Here is a 21,478-nt window from a genome sequence, read left to right as displayed (position 1 = left end):
CTATGGGAAATGGAAACCGCAGTGCAGACGGTGCGGATTTTTACTCACGGGTTTGCTGCGGTTTCTAATCCGCAGAAAGAATTGACATGTCAATTCTTTCTGCGGATTTTGCTGCGGTTTACCATCTCTATTGTAGAGGAGATAAACCGCAGGGCAAAACCGCAGGCTAAGGCCTCTTTCACACTTCAGTTTTTTGCATCAGTTCAAATCCGCCAAAAAGGCAGACAAGCGGATCCGTTCTCAACTGATGTGAACGGATGGCACAGGATCCGTTTTCAGACGGATACTGAAAATTGAGGAAATTTAAAGGAACCGCTGGCCGGGAAGGAGAGAGAGAGAGAGAGAGAGAGAGAGAATTTTTTTTGTCCGGCACCCAGAAAGAATTTCGGGTTAAATCAGTGACTGGAGGAGCCAGAGAAAAAAACGTTGCAAGCTCCGTTTTAAAATCTTTGAGGATGGTGACGGACAGGAACTTTTGGCGGATCCTCAAAAAAAAACGGATGCAACGGACGGCAATCCGTCACAATCCGCCATTAATGGAAGTCAATGGGGAAAAAAAACGGATCCTCAAAAGAAAATTGAGGATCCGTTTTTTTCAAAACCTGGCGGATTGTGACTGATTGTAAAAAACTGAAGTGTGAAAGAGGCCTAATCCGCAGGTAAACCGCAGGTCTTTTGACCTGTGGATTTACCTGTGGACTTTGCTAAATCCACGCAGATCAATCCACAGCAGAATCCGCAGCGTGTGCACACACCCTAAGGATTTGGGTATACATGTTTGTTTAATTGACCGAGTATGTGATCTATGTAGGGATAGGTGTATTCGCCGATTAGATATTTAATGTAATAAACGTATAAACGTATTACTTAGTTTTTGGATCTGTCTGTTTTCACTCTTTTTCTTCAAAATATTAAATTTACAGTTCTAACTAGTTCTGGCTTCCCTTGGGCTAGGGTGAAGATCTAGGATAATGGAGAACCTAATGCTTGCTCCATTCCTTCTTTTCTTTCCTCCTGTCATGTCGGACGCTGTTCACACCACAGCATCCGGCAGGCAGAGGTAGTTCCACCTCCAGCCACTATAGCCTCAGTGGCGCCGGCCTGATCTTCAGGCTCTCGGGGGGTTAATCCTGCTGGAGACCAGGTTGGATGGTTAGTCACGCCCACGGTCTTTAAATAGTCATACTGGCATATGGGCGTCGCCGATTATAGCTTGTGTTTCATACCAAGTGGTTCCGGTCTGGAGTGGAGGTGTTCAAGAGAGAGAGATTCATATCTGGTGTCGTATGATCCGTCGTTATCCTTTCTCCTTCCCATATTTGTGTTTAGTTGTGCCCTGTTCACATTACTGTTTATTCCTGTGTGTGTGCGGCGCAGTGCAGTTTAAGTTCTCCCTGTCTGTCATTATTTGTGTGGGAGCTTTGGTGGTGACTTCTCACTGGGTGGAGGGTGGAGGGTTAAGTGCAGGGCTGAGCAGGAGATAAGGAAAGGTCGGAGGCTCAGGCATTTGCACCTTCAGCAAAAACCCTGGGTTGAGGGTCAGACAGGGTTTCCCCTGGTAAAGGGACACCACAGGGGCCCCGGGTATTTCAGCCTTAGTTGAACTAAGCCCCCGTGACATTATAATCGGCCCACATTTTTTCAGGAGTCCATGGATCCATTAGATTCCATAACCCGCCAGTTGGCGGCGCTGTCCATACAGGTCTCCGAGTTGAATGGGGCAGTTCAGCAGCAGGGCCTGGTAGTAGCAAAGGTGCAAACGGCATCTGCAGGTATCGGTGCAGAGCCGAAGTTTCCGCTGCCAGAACGATTTTCAGGCGTTCGCAGCAAATTTGTCGTATTTCGGGAGGCCTGCAAATTATACTTCCGCATGCGGCCAATATCCTCAGGTAGTGAGGCCCAGCGAGTAGGGCTGGTGTTGTCATTACTGAGTGGTGACCCCCAAGCATGGGCATTTTCCTTACCACCTGACTCTGCTACATTTCATTCGGTCGATAATGTTTTTTCTGCCCTCGGGCTCATTTACGATGACCCTGACCGACTGGCTCTAGCGGAATCTAAAATCCGCGCCCTCCGCCAGGGGGAGCGCTTGGCAGAAGACTATTGTTCGGAATTTCGCCGCTGGGCTATAGACACACAGTGGAATGACCCAGCACTGCGGAGCCAGTTTATTCATGGGGTATCAGGGAGGGTGAAACAAGCCCTCCTGATGTATGAGACTCCGGCATCATTGGAGTCTGCCATGAGTTTGGTGATACGTATTGATCGCCGTTTTCGTCAGGGGGCACAGGAGACTCTACCTCTGGGGGAAAACAGAGGTGCAGGTGTGGTTGAAGTAGATGAGTCCCATGAACCTATGCAGATTGCTGGCGTGGCACAGGTTCAGCCTCGCGCTCCGGGAGTCCGGAAGTCCGGAGCATGTTTCTACTGTGGTAAAGGAGGTCATTATGTTAACGTTTGCCCGGTACTACCTAAGAGGGTCACACCGGCGGAAAACTGTTAAGCTCAGAGGGTATGGAGGAGACCCAACTGAGCGTATGCATATCCTCCATGATGGTATCTCAATGTATGCTCCCTGCCAAGGTTATTGTCGCAGGCAGAGAGCTACCTATATCAGTGTTTGTGGATAGCGGTTCCGCCACCAATCTCATAGATGAGGAGTTTGCACACACCGCCGGGTTTAAGATTGAAAAACTTCCTCACCCCATACAGGTGGTGACCATTAATGCTGTTCCCCTCCCTCAAGGGGAGATTACTGAGTTTGTGGCAGTGGTGAAACTCCACATTGGGGTCCTACATTCTGAGTCGGTTACATGTAGGGTCCTCCGTAATCTCCCAGCTCAAATGGTCCTGGGTTTTCCATGGCTGTCCAGGCACAACCCGGTAATTGATTGGAAAACTCAGGACATAGTACAATGGAGTGGTTTCTGCCAAGACAACTGCTTGGCCACATGTGTGTCCGCCGTGACGCCCAGCCTGCCGGAGGCTTTGCAGGATTTCGCGGATGTTTTCTCTGAGAAGGGTTGCTCAGAACTGCCTCCACATAGAGCCTATGACTGTGCTATTAGGTTAAAACCCGGGGCCAAATTACCTAAGGCCAGGATGTTTAATATTTCTGGTCCTGAGAGACAAGCTCTGAAAGACTACATCGCGGAGAGTCTGAGCAAAGGTCACATCCGGCCTTCATCCTCGCCTGTAGCCGCGGGGTTTTTCTTCATTAAGAAGAAAGATGGGGGGTTACGCCCGTGTCTGGATTTCCGAGAGTTAAACCAGATTACTATCCGTGATCCCTACCCAATGCCGTTGATCCCGGATTTGTTCAACCAGGTAGCGGGGGCAAAATGGTTTTCCAAGCTGGACCTCAGGGGGGCGTATAACCTCATAAGGGTCCGTCAGGGGGATGAGTGGAAGACGGCGTTTAACACTCCTGAGGGTCATTTTGAGAGTCTGGTTATGCCGTTTGGGTTGACCACCGCGCCTGCCGTTTTCCAACATTTTATTAATGATGTCTTTGCTCATGTCCTGGGGAGATTTGTGATTGTATACCTGGATGATATCCTCATTTATTCTAGCGATCGGGACACTCATTTAGAGCATGTCAGGCAGGTGTTACAGCTGCTCCGTGAGAATAAGCTCTATGCTAAGCTGGAAAAATGTTTATTTTTTGTCCAGGAGTTGCCCTTTTTGGGATATATTGTGTCCGCAGCTGGTTTTAAAATGGACACCGCTAAGGTGCAAGCGGTGTTGCAATGGGAGAGGCCGGAGAGTCTGAAAGCACTCCAGCGGTTCCTTGGGTTTGCGAATTATTATAGGAAATTTATAAAACACTTTTCGACTGTCGCCAAACCGCTCACGGACATGACAAAAAAGGGTGCCGATCTGGCGAACTGGCCTGAGGTGGCTATACGTGCATTTGAGCGTCTGAAGAATAGTTTTGCTTCAGCCCCCATTCTGGTGCAACCAGACGTGTCTAAACCTTTTGTGGTAGAGGTTGATGCGTCGGAGGTGGGAGTGGGGGCAGTACTGTCTCAAGGCTCGTCCTTGAGCGAGATGCATCCATGCGCCTACTTCTCCAAGAAGTTGTCGCCGGCCGAACGGAATTATGATATTGGCAACAGGGAGTTGTTGGCCATCAAACTGGCTTTTGAGGAATGGCGACACTTCTTGGAGGGGGCGGCTCACCAGGTCACAGTTATCACCGACCATAAGAATCTGCTCTACCTGGAGTCGGCCAAGCGTCTGTCTCCTAGGCAGGCTCGCTGGGCATTGTTTTTTACTCGTTTCAATTTTCTTGTGACGTACCGTCCCGGGGCTAAAAACACCAAGGCGGATGCTTTGTCTAGGTGTTTTCCGGGGGGAGAACCTCGGGAAGAGCCGGTACCCATCCTCCAGAAAGGGGTAGTGGTCTCGGCTCTCACGACTGAGGTAGAGGCGGAGATTGCTGAGGCCCAAGAGGAGGTACCACCAGGACTTCCCGCCAACAAATCATTTGTACCCCTGCATCTTCGGCCTAAGGTGTTGAAGGAACACCACGATTCGGTACTGGCTGGTCACCCAGGGGTGAATGGCACCTTAGAGCTGGTATCGCGTCGTTTCTGGTGGCCCAAAATCCGGCAGGACGTGGTCTCGTACGTGGCAGCTTGCATCACGTGCGCTAGGGCTAAGTCACCCCGAACCCGTCCTGCTGGCACGCTACAGCCTCTGGGGGTACCCAATAGGCCATGGACAGAAATCTCCATGGATTTTATCACTGACTTGCCAGCCTCGGCAGGGAACACGGTCATCCTGGTGGTGGTTGACCGTTTTTCAAAGATGGCGCATTTTGTGGCGTTGTCCTCTTTGCCCAATGCTAAGACGTTGGCTCAGGTATTTGTGAAGGAGGTGGTCAGACTCCACGGAGTACCGTCTGACATAGTATCTGATAGGGGTACGCAATTTGTGGCGAGGTTTTGGAAAGCTTTTTGCTCAAGGTTGGGGATCAAGTTGTCACATTCATCGGCGTTTCATCCACAGTCTAATGGACAAACTGAGCGCATGAACCAAAATCTAGAACAGTATTTACGATGCTTTGTGTCCGACAACCAGGAGGAGTGGTCTACTTTCCTTCCTCTGGCCGAATTCGCATTAAATAATCACCGCCAAGAGTCATCAGGAGAGTCTCCATTCTTTTGTGTGTACGGTCAACATCCTCAGTTTTGTACCTTACGTCAGGGTGACTCCGGGGGTGTCCCGGAGGAGGATCAGCTAGGAGCCCAATTGTCATCAGTCTGGAGGCGGGTGAAACAGCGTTTGTTGAGCATGAGTGCCAGGTACAAACGGGTGGCTGACAGTAGACGCGTGCCAGGTCCGGACCTGTGTGTGGGTGAATGGGTGTGGTTAGCTACTAAGAACATAAAACTCAAAATCCCTTCTTTAAAACTGGGTCCAAGGTTTATTGGGCCTTTTAGGATTTCTGCCATCATTAACCCAGTAGCTTATCGGTTGGAACTTCCCGCGGTGTACAAGATACACAACGTGTTTCACAGGGCTTTATTGAAAAAGGTGGTAGGCTTGGTGGACACGACGCCGATGCCACCTCCAGTCATGGTGGATGGCGAGTTAGAGTTCGAGGTCGCCAAGGTAGTGGACTCTCGAGTAGTACGCCGTACTCTTCAGTATTTGGTGCACTGGCGGGGGTATGGTCCAGAGGAGAGGTCTTGGGTTCCAGCCTCAGACATACATGCGGATCGGCTGGTCAGTTCTTTTCACCGTCGTCATCCGGACAAGCCGGGTCCTATGAGTCTTGAGGGCCCTGGGGTCCCTCGTAGAAGACGGGGTACTGTCATGTCGGACGCTGTTCACACCACAGCATCCGGCAGGCAGAGGTAGTTCCACCTCCAGCCACTATAGCCTCAGTGGCGCCGGCCTGATCTTCAGGCTCTCGGGGGTTAATCCTGCTGGAGACCAGGTTGGATGGTTAGTCACGCCCACGGTCTTTAAATAGTCATACTGGCATATGGGCGTCGCCGATTATAGCTTGTGTTTCATACCAAGTGGTTCCGGTCTGGAGTGGAGGTGTTCAAGAGAGAGAGATTCATATCTGGTGTCGTATGATCCGTCGTTATCCTTTCTCCTTCCCATATTTGTGTTTAGTTGTGCCCTGTTCACATTACTGTTTATTCCTGTGTGTGTGCGGCGCAGTGCAGTTTAAGTTCTCCCTGTCTGTCATTATTTGTGTGGGAGCTTTGGTGGTGACTTCTCACTGGGTGGAGGGTGGAGGGTTAAGTGCAGGGCTGAGCAGGAGATAAGGAAAGGTCGGAGGCTCAGGCATTTGCACCTTCAGCAAAAACCCTGGGTTGAGGGTCAGACAGGGTTTCCCCTGGTAAAGGGACACCACAGGGGCCCCGGGTATTTCAGCCTTAGTTGAACTAAGCCCCCGTGACACCTCCCTCATTTTCACCCTCCCTGATTTCCTTTCTTTGTTACCTTCTTTCCGTTCTGTGCATTCTTTCCTTCTCTTCCTTCCCTCCCTCCCTCCCCCTTACCCCTCTCCCTCCCTTTCTTCCTTCATTTTTCCCTCCCTTCCTTCTTTTCTCCCTCATTTCCTTCCTTATCTCCCTGCCTATCTTCCCTCCCTCCCTTCCCCCTCTCTTAATCCATCCCTCCCACTCTCCTTTTCTTTCTTTCCTCCTTCCTTCCTCTTTTCCCTATCTCCCTCCCTCTCTTCCCTTACTCCATCCCTTCCTTCCGCCTCCTTCTCCCTTTCTTGCTTCTTTCCTCCCTTCTTTCCTCACTTCCTTATCTCCCTCTATTCAATTACTCCCTCTCTCCATCCCTTCCTTCCCCCTCTCCCTCCCTTCTTTCCTCCCTTACCTCCATCCCTCTCTTCCCTTACTCCCTCTCTTCATCTCTCCCTTTATTCTTTTTCTTCCTTCCCTATCTCCCTCCCTCTTTTCCCTTACTCCCCCTCTCCCTCCCTTTCTTCCTTCCTTCCGTACCTCACTCCCTCTCTACCCTGCCTCCCGCTCTGCACCCCTCCATTCCTCCCTCTTTTTTCCTTCTTTCGTTCCTTCCTCTTCCCAGTTAGCAGATGGCTAATATTTGTGGCTGTGGTTGTCTGCGGTTGTAGAAATATTAATTCTCCCTTTCTTGGTAGTCTAAGATAATTAAGGAATCTATTGTAGATTTCCTAGTAGTCTAGAACAATGAAAGTAAAGTTCCTTTTCTTGGTGATATGGGGTGGAACATTTGTAATGTTTTATAAGTTGGGATTCTAGTCTAAAGGAGGGCCATTGTAAACTTCATTTGGAGTCTAGGAACATGTTCCCTTTTCCCACTTTTTAACAACCTTTAAACCTTTTTGGGGGCAATTTTCTCATGTTTTTTAAAATCCTTTAAGCGTTTTATGCCTAGACAATATTCTGTAGTCTTTACATTGACTTCAATTGTAAAGTAGGTAGCAGAAAATGCCAGAAGAATGGTCTGCTAATTAAACCTGAATACACTGAAAAATGATTGAAGTTGTCAACTACATTTTCATTGATGACCTATTAGGATAGGTCATCAATGCCTGATTGGCTGGGGTCCGACACCCTGTACCCTTGCTCACCAGCTATCTTCGGCAGCTGCCGGCGAGAAATACTTGAGGGGCTGGCCTTCATCTGATAGTGGCCACTGTAGGGCACTAAACATCTGCCTCCTATTGATCTGAATAAGAGTTGGATGTGTAGTGCCTGCGGCGCCCACTATCTGAAGACAACCAGATCCTCAAGTGAATATTTCCTGCCACCGTCGCCAATAACAGCTGATTATTGTGGTGGTGGGTATCGCACCTTGGCCTATCAGACATCGATGATCTATCCCAAGGACACGTCATCAATTAAAAAGTAGTGCACAACTTCTTTAAAAGCCTGAACAAATGAACAATAATGTGGTTGTTTAAATAGAAATGAATAGTCGTTTAAGCATTTTTGAGTGATTTCTTTTTTTTTTTTGTACCAAGCATTTTTCAGAGAAAATCCACTTAAAAAATGTTTAAAAATAGCCTAGTGTGAACATGCCCTAAGATAAAAGATAAAGCTAACACCTGGTGATCCAGTGATTTACTCACCTCTTCATGCTCACACAGTGTGTTCTGTTGCTTCCTGTCTCTGATAAGAAGCTGAATTACAAGCTTTCCAGTGCTGAAATTCATGCAAATTTATGTGCAGCGAATCAAATTTTAGGGAAAAGTCAGCTAATTTAAATTTCATAAGATCCATTCATCTTTAATTGAAATAAAATATAATCTTGAGTTTTTCGTCGTATAATGTCCGGACTGTGATATCTAATGAAGGATTGGCCCTTTTCTAGTTTTTGCAAAGAAAATTTTCGGTTTTTGTTTGCACTTTTTTTTTTTTTTTTTTTTACAAATGTGTAAAAAATTTATTTTTCTGTGACTGTGAATATGAACTTGAGGCATTAATAAGTACAGATAACTAAGATTACTATTGGATAGGCTTAACATTTTTGTAAGTGATAATAAGTACAGATCCTTGTGGTCCCCACTGCTCCCAGTACAGATCCTTGTGGTCGCAACTGCTCCCAGTACAGATCCTTGTGGTCCCCACTGCTCCCAGTACAGAGCCTTGTGGTTCCCACTGCTCCCAGTACAGAGCCTTGTGGTCCCCACTGCTCCCAGTACAGAGCCTTGTGTTCCCCACTGCTCCCAGTACAGATCCTTGTGTTCCCCAATGCTCCCAGTACAGATCCTTGTGGTCCCCACTGCTCCCAGTACAGAGCCTTGTGGTTCCCACTGCTCCCAGTACAGAGCCTTGTGGTCCCCACTGCTCCCAGTACAGAGCCTTGTGTTCCCCACTGCTCCCAGTACAGATCCTTGTGTTCCCCACTGCTCCCAGTACAGATCCTTGTGGTCCCCACTGACTTTGCTGACTTTATCTTCCTATCCTTTTAACTAGTTTTTTTATTCATGTGTATATAATATCCCCCAGTCTATGATTCTAAAGCTTCAGTATAAGGCTGTTATTTGGTGCAATAGCAAATAATTTTGCAAAGTCCAGATAAATTACATCATCCGCATTATCCCCATCCAAATTTGTACTTACCTCCACATAGAAACCCAACATGTTGGTTAGACATTACATATCTTTCATGAATCCATGTTGGTTATTACTTACTTTATTGCTTTCTGCAATATATTTTTGCAGGTCATCTCTTATAATGCCCTCAAAATATTTTCAAGCCTCTTAAGTCCAATTTACTGAACTGTAGATGCCTTAATCCACCTTCTTACCCTTCGGGAATATCATTACCATATCAGCCATCCTTCAATCCTATGGCACCGAACCTTTTACAGAAAAGTATAAGAAGACGAGATACAGCTGTGTTTCAATTACTGAGCTCAACTCCCTCAATATCTGTGGATGAATGCCATCTAACATGGGGGTTTGTCAATATTTAATTTGTTCGCATGCAGGTGTAGTTTGTAACATAGTAACATAGTAATTAAGGTTGAAGGGAGACTTTAAGTCCATCTAGTTCAACCCATATCCTATCCTAACTTGCCCTAACATGTTGATCCAGAGGAAGGCAAAAAAAACCCATGTGGCAAACAGTAAGCTTCACATTGGGGAAAAAAATTCCTTCCCGACTCCACATACAGCAATCAGACTAGTTCCCTGGATCAACGCAATATTAAGGAGACTAGTGTATATACCCTGTAATATTATACTTTTCAAGAAAGGCATCCAGTCCCCTCTTAAATTTTAGTAGGGAATCACTCATTACAACATCATATGGCAGAGAGTTCCATAGTCTCACTGCTCTTACAGTAAAGAATCCGCGTCTGTAAGTATGCTTAAACCTTCTTTCCTCCAGACGTAGAGGATGCCCCCTTGTCCCCGTCACAGGTCTAAGAGTAAAAAGATCATTAGAAAGGTCTTTGTACTGTCCCCGCATATATTTATACATTGTAATAAGATCACACCTAAGCCTTCGATTCTCCAAACTAAATAACCCCAAGTGTAATAACCTGTCTTGGTTTTGCAGACCCCCCAGTTCCCTAATAACCTTGGTCGCTCTTCTCTGCACCCGCTCCAGTTCAGCTATGTCTTTCTTATACACCGGAGACCAGAACTGTACACAGTATTCTAAGTGTGGTCACACTGGTGACTTATATAGAGGTAAAATTACGTTCTCCTCCTGAGCATCTATGCCTCTTTTAATGCATCCCATTATTTTATTTGCCTTTGCAGCAGCTGCCTGACACTGGCCACTAAATGTGAGTTTGTCGTCCACCCATACACCCAGGTCTTTTTTGTATTGTGTCAAGTTTGTTATATAGGGTGTCAACCTTGAATAATGCTTTGCTGAATAATACTTGGAACGGGCATTTCATTGGTGAACACAGATTAAAAATACATGTTTAGCTGCTCTGATATCTTCTGTAGACAGTATACAGAGAGAAGAAGAGATTCTGTTTCTCTAGATTTCTGTAGTACACCCTCAGTGTTAGCAATGGGAACATAGATGGTATTATACAGAAGTACTGAGCAGTGTAGCTGTAAATCCAGTCATATGAAACTGTTACTAGAAAAAATCAGTACTGATAGGTGAAGAAAGGCATTTTTTTCTTATATTGTATGTGGTACTTTAAAGTTCCTCATATTAGTCTGCTGTATTGATCTATGCAACATTTATTGTAACGACATTGACCATTTGTGCTTGGACGTGTGTATACGTATATTTATAAATCCTTATTATTATCTTAAAGAAATTAACCACAGATTTTACATTGACCCTAATACTCTTTAATTCTGTAATTGCAGCATAAGAAAATGTGCGTGAATCATTATCTCAGCCAAAAACTGTGAAGTTATTCAGAAATCTATAATTAGTGGATTAAAGAATGACAAGTTTATTATGCTTTATATGCGACTTACATTTTCTTTAAACACACGTAGCGCTGTACAAGGGCTGCCAAATATTGCAAAGCAGATTGGCTTCTGTATAAACACAAAATCTGTTTATTTAGTAATATTGGTTTGGAGTAAGAGGTAGGAAGTAATAGCCACCGAATTATAGCACTAACAGTCAAATGGAACAGCTTGTTCTAAAAAGAAATTACTCATATTGCCAAAATTAGGGCAATCAGCATACAAGAACATCATCTCTGCAGGGGATATTGTTCAATACACTTTCCGTGCCGCAGCGGCTGAACAGACCTGGAATGCAAAGTATTGCTGTATAACCCATAGCAGGAAGGCATTGATCATGAAATTGATAAAAAGTGGCAATTTAACCTCCATTTCCTATACACTATGAATTTGCATTGTTTGAACTCCACTAACAGTAAACTATTGTCCTCAGATGAATTTTTTCTTCAATTTTCAAAAGTTTCTCATCAAGGCAAAATGTCCTAAAGTAAGGAAAACAATTTTGGTGACCGGTTTCTCATAAGGCCAAGATGAAAATAATGCAATTTATTCAGTCAATGATCTGTGTACAGACGAATGATGTTTCGGTCTCACCGACCTTCATCAGATATACACATGTGGTCTAAAAGGGCAAAATCATGAATAATATAGGGTAAGGCAGTAAAGGAGTTGAAGCGACGTTTGTCGCTTGGCGCATGTTTCGCCAGGCGACGACACATGTTTCTCCAGGCGACAAACATCGTGTCTACTCCTCTACTGTCTTGGCCCATCATACACTGGATTTTGTCCTTTTAGACCACATGTGTATTTCTGCTGAAGGTCCTTGAGACCGAAACAACATTCATCTACAAAATAATATATTAGTAATTATTTCTGTACTACAGCTGTTTTTGTTTTCTTGTAGTTGCTGCTAATTTGCAAAAGATGATAGACGATCCAGCATCATATAAATCGCTAACATTTAAGTTGGTAAGTGTTTTATTAAAAACTCCAAACACTAATATTATACACTAGATGATAACGCTAAAAAGCAAAATGAAGGCCTTAATGCATTAATAACTGCCATTCAGAGCAACGCATGCGATTCATAAACTTGGCACAAAGTGAAAAATGGGCTGTTTTCCTGTCTTGTGTTTTTGAAAATTTTGGTGCTAAAAGTTACATGTTGGAGTCAAGTCACAAAAAGTTTGCTAAAACGCTCGAAAATACACCAGGCAGTGAAGTGGATTGGAGTTTAGCTAAATTTTGCATTTTTATTTTTTTTAAAGTCACAATAGATGAATCGGGCTAATACATCTGGAATTGCAAAACTCCGTTCACAAACAGGAAAACATTAAAGAGAAAAAAAAAAAAAAAGCAAACAGCTATAACATACAGTATAATTAAAAGACGGCACAAAGAGAATAGTCCAGTCCATCCTACACTCTGCTGCCCGACTAATCCACCTGTCTCCCCGCTATTCTACAGCCTCCTCCCTATGCCAGGGCCTTCACTGGCTTCCTATTGCCCAGAGGCTCCAATTCAAAAGCCATCCACAACCTGTCTTCTCCATACATCTGTGACATGGTCTCTAGGTACCTACCCGCACGCAACCTTCGATCATCTCAAGATCTCCTTCTCCACTCCCCCTTATCTCTTCTTCTTACAACTGCATACAAGACTTCTCCCGTGGTTCCCCCATGCTTCCCCCATACTCTGGAACTCTCTGCCGCAACACATCAGACTCTCACCATCAACGGAAACCTTCAAGAAGAACCTGAAGACCCACCTGATCCGACAAGCCTACAGTTTGCAATGATCCTCAGTCTACTGAACCACCGCACGACCTGCTCTACCCTCTCCTACTGTATCCTCACCCATCCCTGTAGACTGTGAGCCCTCGCGGGCAGGGTCCCCTCTCCTTATGTACTTGTGTGTCCCTCGTCTTACACATGTTTATTATACTTGTCTATATTTCCCCTTTTCACATGTAAAGCGCTATATAAATGCATAATAATAGTAATAATAATTAGAGTTGAGCGACTTTGGTCGGATCGGGTTTCATGAAACAAAATTTGTTACAGATGAAACTCGTCCGACAAGGGCAAAAAAAGTCGGAGTTTCGTCCGCTCAATGCCGACTTTTATTTCCCATTGACTTGCATTGGGGTCGGGTTTCGGACGAAACTCCGACTTTTTTTGCCCTAGTCGGATGAGTTTCATCTGAAGCAAAATTTGTTTCATGAAACCCGATCCGACCAAAGTCGCTCAACTCTAATAATAACAATAATAATAAAATAATAATAATAAATTGGGTGCAAACAGAAAAAGGCGCAAAAACACACAAAACTAGGCAAAAAGGTGCAAAGGCGATGATGAATCAAAGACAAAAGTTTATAAAAAAAAGTGGATAACTTTTTTTTTATTGCCAAAGCATTATTCATCCAAATGTAAAGTGTTTAAAAATTAAACATAAAAAACCTTAGTTCTAATCCCCCATAAGGGCACCTGTCTGATCACCGAGTATTTGAGGAATCACTCAATCGCCAGGACCTTGGACTTTTCACTATAATTGTTTCCTTTCTTGTTTGAGCATTGGTTTAAAATTTCATCACTGCAACAACCTGATAGTTGTCACTAATTGGCCATCAGATGGCATAATGAAGTGACCCACACCCTCTGATTTTTTACCACGGACCCAGAGCTCCAACCGGGCTTGTTCTGTAATTCCCCTTTGGTTTGGCTACATTTTGGAGAAGGATCATTTGAGGAAAAGAAGTCACCGACTATAATCCTTGGCATCTGGCAAGCTATTCTTCAGCCACCTGGTTGCCCGGTGGGTGCAGCTGTGCCTTCTATTCTACCATTTACCTGAAACCTTTGCAAATCTCCAGTCATTAGTTTGTCCTTGTTTCATCACATGGATTTACAGACATGTAATATGTGACGGTAATTATAAAGCCGATACTGCACAATGATAAACGTTCGGTCCATGCATCTGACAATACTTCACATCGTGAGACGTAAACAGTCCACTTTTTGTGCATTCCGCCTCATTCCACACAGCACTTGATCTTACGGCTCGCAGATATGGATTGAGCAGACGCATTCCTCTGATCACTGGTAATGGAAGTGTGACAACAGCACAAGTGCAATTAAACCTCAGCACCGTATAATAAATTCCCTGTGCCTGAGGCATCCGTGACTTACAGAAGGTCAATGATTTCAATCGTAAATCCTCCAAAATGCTTATGTATTTGATTAACTCCTGCTGCTTTTATTATAGCCAACAATGAGGTGGAAGACGGAGATAAGGTTGTCTGGGTGTAATATTTAATAACCTTTTATATTAGTTTTTCTAAGTAAACTCATTGCTTAATTAATGCGTATAACTTTATGCTAGACTAATGAGGTGTGAACACTTGAGGTCTAGTATTCTTGCATGATATTATTTGGTTGCATTGCTATGTAAAGGTTTAGATCAAATATAGGAGCTGGGGAGATGTTCGAGTAGAGTTGAGCGAATTTTTCAAAATTTGGCTCCGATTACGATCGGCGATAAATATTGTTTTTGCAATATTTGCTGAACGTCATTGGAGTCAGTGGGAGTACAAATTAACTGATATGTTCGGAATCGATCGTCAAACAAAAATTTGGCACGATTAATGTACCAATCTGGCAAATTCAGATTCGGTGACCGATTCCGAACATATTCTCTCAACTCCACTCAAGTAGCCAAAACTGCTGTGCTTGAATAGGTTGATACTCTTTGGGGGGACTTTAAAAGAATCTGTCACCAGCTTTATGCTGCCTCATCTGAAAGATGCATATAGTATGGTCAGATACCATGATTCCCGCAATGTGTGACTTATTGGTCTTCTTGCTGTAGTTTTGATAAAATTACTGTTTTATCTGCTGCAACTCTTCTAGTCCTCTCAGTGCAGCTACTGCTATTATCATCCTTGATATTCATGAATTCTGGCTATCCCTGTCCCAACCATAAAATGATATCTGTCTACCTATGCAATGGGCAGATAGAAAGTTGTCTATCATTGTTACAGAAGGGGATAGACAAGATAATAACTGAAGAGGACTAGCAGAGTTTCAGCAGACAAAACTGTAATTTTTTTGAAGACCAGAGAAAGAAGCCTAGTAAGTGACAAATAGATGAAATCAGGGTCTCTGTCCCTATTTTATGTTGCACTCAGGGGAAAGTTGGGTGTCTGAACTACCATGCCATTTTGTAATGGGTATAAAACTTTCCCGACCTATATGGGTTCCAGTGGTGCAACGTTCACTGATCAGCAAATTATCACTTATGCTGCTGATAGATAGATGATTACTTTTGTTCACTGGACAACCACTTTAAAGGGGTTGCACAAGACTTTAACATTGATGGCTTTTCCTTAGGATAGGTCATCAATGTCTGTTCGTTGAGGGTGTGACATCTAGCATCCCTGCCAATCAGTTCCCATTGCCGGCAGAGGCCGGAACTGTTTAGTTGCAACAGAATAGTGGCCGCAGCTGGGTGCTGCATGTCCATCACCCTATTGATTTGATTATGGAGCCGATATGCAATATCCTTCCACAGCCACTGTACAGTTGACGGAGCTGTACTATGCAGCTCAACAGCTAAGCAGCTATAGTAATAATAATAATAAATTTTATTTCTATGGCGCCGACATATTCCGCAGCACTTTACATTTCAGAGGGGATTTGTACAGACAATAGACATTACAGCATAACAATAATCACATAGATTATAACAAATACCAAGCGGAATGAGGGCCCTGCTCGCAAGCTTACAATCTATGAGGAAAAAGGGGAGACATGAAAGGTGGGTGGTAACATTTGCCCTGATTGTTTGGACCAGCCATAATGTTAAGTGTGTTACAGTACAGACACAGAGGGCTAATGGATGCATAAAGCATGTGGGAACATGATGCGGGGAACCTGCTTATGGTAAATTTTTTGATTGTGCCACCCAGGGATAGATTAGGTTAATATGTTGAGGCAGTAGGCCAGTCTGAATAAATGCGTTTTCAGGGCACGCTTAATCTTGTGGGGATTGGGGACTAATCGTATTGACCTGGGAAGTGCATTCCAAAGAATTGGTGCATCACGTGTAAAGTCTTGGAGACGGGAGTGTGAGGTTCTGATTATTGAGGATGCTAACCTCAGGTCATCAGCAGAACGGAGGGCGCGGGTAGGGTGTTATACTGAAACAAGGGAAGAGATGTAGGGTGGTGCTGAGCCATGGAGAGCTTTGTGGGTGAGGGTAATAAGTTTGTACTGGATTCTGGAGTGGATGGGTAACCAGTGTAATGACTGGCACAAGGTAGAGGCATCGGTGTAACGATTGGCGAGGAATATGATCCTGGCTGCAGCACTCAGGACAGATTGGAGAGGGGAGAGTTTGGTAAGAGGGAGGCCGAATAGAAGAGAGTTACAATAGTCGAGACGAGAATGAATAAGAGAAACAGTAAGAGTTTTTGCGGAGTCAAAAGTAAGAAAAAGTCGAATTCTAGAAATGTTTTTGAGGTGCAGATGACAAGAGCGAGCCAGTGATCGAGTGTGGGGGGCAAAGGAAAGCTCGGAGTCAAGTATGACCCCAAGACAGCGGGCATGTTGCTGGGGAGTAATAGTGGAACCACACACGGAAATGGCAATGTCAGGTATAGGTACATTAGTAGAAGGAGGAAACACAAGGAGTTCTGTCTTTGACAGGTTCAGTTTCAGATATAGTGAGGACATGATGTTAGACACAGCGTTTAGATAATCACCGGTGTTTTCTAGAAAGGCTGGCGTGATGTCAGGAGAAGAAGCGTATAATTGGGTGTCATCAGCATAGAGATGGTACTGGAAACCAAATCTACTGATTGTTTGACCAATAGGGGCAGTGTACAAGGAGAAGAGGAGGGGGCCTAGAACCGATCCTTGAGGAACCCCAACAGTAAGGGGAAGGTGAGAGGAGGAGGAACCGGCAAAAGATACAGTAAAGGATCGGTCAGAGAGATAGGAGGAGAACCAGGAGAGAACGGTGTCCTTGAGGCCAATGGAACAGAGCATAGTGAGGAGGAGCTGATGATCCACAGTGTCGAATGCTGCAGAGAGATCCAAGAGAATTAGCATGGAGTAATGACCATTTGATTTAGCTGTTATTAGATCATTAGAGACTTTAGTGAGGGCAGTTTTAGTAGAGTGTAAAGAGCGGAAACCGTATTGGAGAGGGTCGAGAAGAGAGTTATCAAAGAGATAGCGGATAAGACGGGAGTGGACCAGGTGTTCCAGGAGTTTAGAGATGAAGGGAAGATTAGAGACAGGTCTATAGTTAACGGCACAGTATTGGTCGAGGGGTGGTTTTTTAAGTAGTGGATGTATGATGGCATGCTTAAATGAGGAGGGAATGATACCAGAAGAGAGAGGTTAAATATTTTAGTTAGGTGAGGGGTGACAGCAGGGGAAAGGGACTGGAGGAGATGTGAAGGAAATGAGTCACTGGTGCAAGTGGTTGGGCGAGAAGATGCAAGGAGCCTGCTTACTTCTTCTGTGACTGGTTCAAAATCAGAGAGTGAGTTAGATGCAGTGGGGGAGGGAGGACAGTGCATGGTATGAGGTGATGGGGAGATAATTTCCTGTCGGATCTGGTCAATTTTTTCTTTGAAGTAATTGGCCAGATCGTCAGCTCGGAGCTCCGTGGTTGGGGCCTGTACTCTTGGGTTGAGTAGAGAATGAAAAGTGTCAAAGAGACGTTTAGGGTTATTAGACAGTGAGGTGATGAGGGTGTTGAAATAGGTTTGTTTGGAGAGGTGAAGGGCAGTGTTGTATGTTCTAAGCATAAACTTATAATGGATGAAATCTTTGTGTAGATTGGATTTTCTCCACAGACGCTCGGCGCACCTGGAGCACCGCTGCAGGATACGTGTTTGCAGGGTGTGCCAGGGTTGTTGTCATCTGTGTTGTGGTGTTCTATTTATAGGGGGTGCAAATTCATCCAGGGCACTTTGAAGTGTTTCATTGTAATGCTTCAATGCAGAATCAGGACATGAGAGGGAGGAGATAGGGGCCAATGAAGACTGCAAGTTCTTCATAAGTTTCTGGGCATTAATGGCCTGTATGTTTCTATAAGTATGGACAGTGGGGGTGACCTGAGTGGCCTGGCAGTTCTTGATAGAGAATGAAAGAAGGTTGTGGTCAGAGAGCGGGAGAGGGGAGTTTGCAAAATCATCCACTGCACAAAGCCGAGAGAAGACCAAGTCGAGGGAGTTTCCGTCTTCATGCGTTGGAGAATTAGTAAGCTGCGAAAGGCCAAACGAGGAGGTTAGAGATAAAAGGTGAGTAGCAGATGGGGAGAGGGGAAGAGCAATGGGGATGTTGAAATCTCCCATGATGAGAGTAGGGATGTCACAGGAGAGAAAATGTGGAAGCCAAGTGGCAAAATGATCCAGGAACTGTTGACAAGGGCCGGGAGGACAATACACCACCGCCACTCGCATGGAGAAGGGGGTGTTGAGTCTGACGGCATGGACCTCAAAAGAAGGGAAGGCTAGTGAGGGTAGTTGAGGGATAACCTGAAAGGTACATTTTGGTGATAGGAGCAGACCAATGCCTCCACCTGCTCTATTGTCTGATCTTGGGGTATGAGAGAAGTGTAGTCCCCCGTCTGAAAGAGCAGCAGCAGCAGTAGTGTCTAACTGCTGGATCCAGGTTTTAGTAAGACCCAGGAGGTTAAGAGAATTAGAAAGGAAAAAGTCATGAATGAAGGAGAGTTTGTTACATACTGAGCGAGAATTCCAAAGTGCACAATTAAGAGAGACATGGCATGCAGGAAATATTAATAAGATTAGAGGGGTTTCTGAGTGTAGCAGTTGGGGGGTTTGATTTTCTATAACATGGTGGACCAGGGTTGGGAGCAATGTCTCCTGCGACTAGGAGAAGGAGGATAGAAAGAGTGAGCAGATGGTTAAGTGATTTGTGAGAGCGTCTCTTATGTTGAATGTTGGGACTGACTGGATCTGTGCAATTTAACAATGTGAAAAGAGCGTGAGTGTTATACATAGGAGAGGAAAGGAGCGAGGGGCCGATATGGATGGAGTGTAGAGAGTTAAATCCAGGGTAGTGGATGTGTGTGAATACAGCGGCCAGGATATAAATTACACAAATGCATATGGTATATATTTGTTGTATTCCAAATGTACAGGGAGTAGATGTATATAAATGTCTTACCTGTCTCCTGCCCTGTCTAATTGCCATGTTATAACTGCCTCGTACTTTGATACATGTACTTCGATTACATGTGTATAAATGCCCCCTGCATAAATGCTCCCCCAAGCTATGTCTGAATATATATAGGAGGCTAAGGCTTAGATCTTTTTTTTTTTTTTTTTTTTTGCTCTCTCTCTTCTCGTTAATCAATCAAACTAAATTGAGACAGCAGGACCCAATAAATGTTGTGGTCAGATAAACAGATGTCCTGCACTACATGGATCATAAAGCACTTTGAAAAGTTTCTTGACCTCACAACATAAGGGGACAAGCAGAGTAAGTTGAAATAACTATATACCAGATATAAGCTTGCATAGTTGAAAACACATTCAGGATTAACTGCTTGCTGACATTAAATGGAGTGGAGAAACACAGGAGTTGATTCAGAGCAGAGATTGAAAGAGCTGGTTACCAGATATAAGCTTGCATAGTTGAAAACACATATATAGCATTCAGGATTAACTGCTTGCTGACATTGAATGGAGTGGAGAAACACAGGAGTTGATTCAGAGCAGAGATTGAAATAGCTGGTTAGCTGTACGAAGAGAATAGAGATGCGTGTCACATTCATCCATGTTATAACTGCCTCGTGCTGCCGCCAACACCAGGAACAGAACCCCCACCAATCACACATTCATGACCTATCCTAGGGATAGACCATCAGTGTTAAAGTCCCAGACAACCCCATTAATGTAAAGATAATATAAAAAAAATATTAAAATATTTGATCTTCCCCAAGATGCATAATTTTTGTGTTTCTTTGCTCTTACATTGCTGTAACAGCAGATATGCACCTGCACATTCAGCTGTGGCATGCCTTACTCCAGAAATCTTACTCCAGTCACTGACTAGAGTAACATTTGTCTCAAGGCCCATGGAGGCGCGAGCCACTTATCAGATGCACCCGATTCATTAAGAGACATTAGAAATTTTTGACTCTAACAATCCCTTCACTTGATGAATCGGTGCCCAGATCTACTATTTCTAGGTATCCTTGTGCTTAAAAAAATGACATCTACAACCACATTGGTTGATAAATTCAATAACTTTTATAAATCATCCAAATATACTGACTTTATTTGTAATCTGACAAAATAATCAGTTTGATTTGAATTTCTCATCCTGATTTATCTATTTTTTTTTTCATAGGTGTCCGGTTGTGATGGGACAGAAATTCCTGATGAAGTTAAATTGATTGGTTTCGCTCAGTTGAGCATCACTTGATTACCTGCACCGTGGTCCCTGATGGTGTCCCATCATTTTTGGCTATCTTAGAGGAGCGAGTGAAGAAAAAAAAGGGATATAAAAAAGTAACATGCAAGATATACTCCAAATCTAAAAATTCACAAAGTTCACAAGATGAAATCATGACTGTAATAATTACTGCTGCTATCCAAAAAAAAAGAGATTAACCAATGTCACCTAGCAATCAAATTTACCGTCTCCCTGTACAAAGCAAGAAAAGAAAAAAAGCTGCACTAGATAACGGCTGTATTTATTGGTTACTCCTGACATGTAATTTTCTATAGGGTGTCTGTGTCTCCTATCACTGTAAATTCTAAAAAGATTTTAATTGTATTGTTTATTAAGAATACTGCCTATTTTCTGTATTATTTTAAATAGAATATTCGAAAAACTAAAAAAAAAAAAGATTTATTAGCCAAACTTGAATCTTAGATGTATAAAGGACTATGAAGTTTATTTTCCTATATTTATGAATTGAACATGGATACTTGTGGTTAAAGGGAATCTGTCAGCAGGATTTCAGCTCCAAAATTATTTATATGCTCATATAGCTTTTTAAGTGACAAGTCCAGCAAACATTTACATGGCCAGTGCGTTCCTCCTTTAATGAGAAATTAGCTGTTGAATTGAAACCTCTGTCACTCCAGCTCTACTCCCCACCCAGCACCACCTCCACCCGCTTTCCTGACAATCGCTATACTGCGTGACTTCAGGCAAATGAGTCATCAATCAAGCAGGAGAATTCAGTGCTGGGCAAGGAATAGAGCTGTAGTGACGGAGGCTTCAGATCTACACATAGTCCTTCAGCCTCATTTCCATATAATTTCAAACGCTGATTTCTCAGTACCAGCGGAGCAGACTGGCCATGTAATGATATTGACAGACTTGTCTTTGAAAGAGCTAAATGCACAAATAAATAGTTTGAGGGGGTTTGAAATCCTGACAAATTCTCTTTAAGCTGTGTGCCTATTATTGCCGCTAAGCCAGCATAAAATCCTTATTTATGGAGTATAGTCATAAGGCTTCTGCGGGAATAGAAAAACATGTCTGCTTTTTTACAAAAACAGCGCCACAGTT

The 21,478-nt window shown here is 44.0% G+C and overlaps 1 protein-coding gene across 2 annotated transcripts in view; it reads left to right on the top strand.

Moving 5' to 3' along the window:
- STK39 (serine/threonine kinase 39) overlaps window positions 1-20,603 on the top strand; it is a 443,332-nt gene extending 422,729 nt beyond the window's left edge. For both annotated transcript variants that reach the window (XM_073545795.1, XM_073545797.1), the window contains 2 exons: window positions 11,818-11,882; window positions 20,306-20,603. In XM_073545795.1, the coding sequence (XP_073401896.1) occupies window positions 11,818-11,882; window positions 20,306-20,380 (140 nt within the window). In that variant the 3' untranslated portion in view covers window positions 20,381-20,603. The remainder of the gene's footprint in view (window positions 1-11,817; window positions 11,883-20,305) is intronic.
- Window positions 20,604-21,478: the final 875 nt, after the last annotated feature.

Source organism: Dendrobates tinctorius, unplaced genomic scaffold (genome assembly GCF_039654945.1).
Source record: "Dendrobates tinctorius isolate UK_male_01 unplaced genomic scaffold, ASM3965494v1 ptg000143l, whole genome shotgun sequence".
Classification (NCBI taxonomy): Eukaryota; Metazoa; Chordata; class Amphibia; order Anura; family Dendrobatidae; genus Dendrobates; species Dendrobates tinctorius.
The sequence above is the reverse complement of the archived record's forward strand: the minus strand, read 5'-3'. Positions and strand labels throughout refer to the sequence as shown.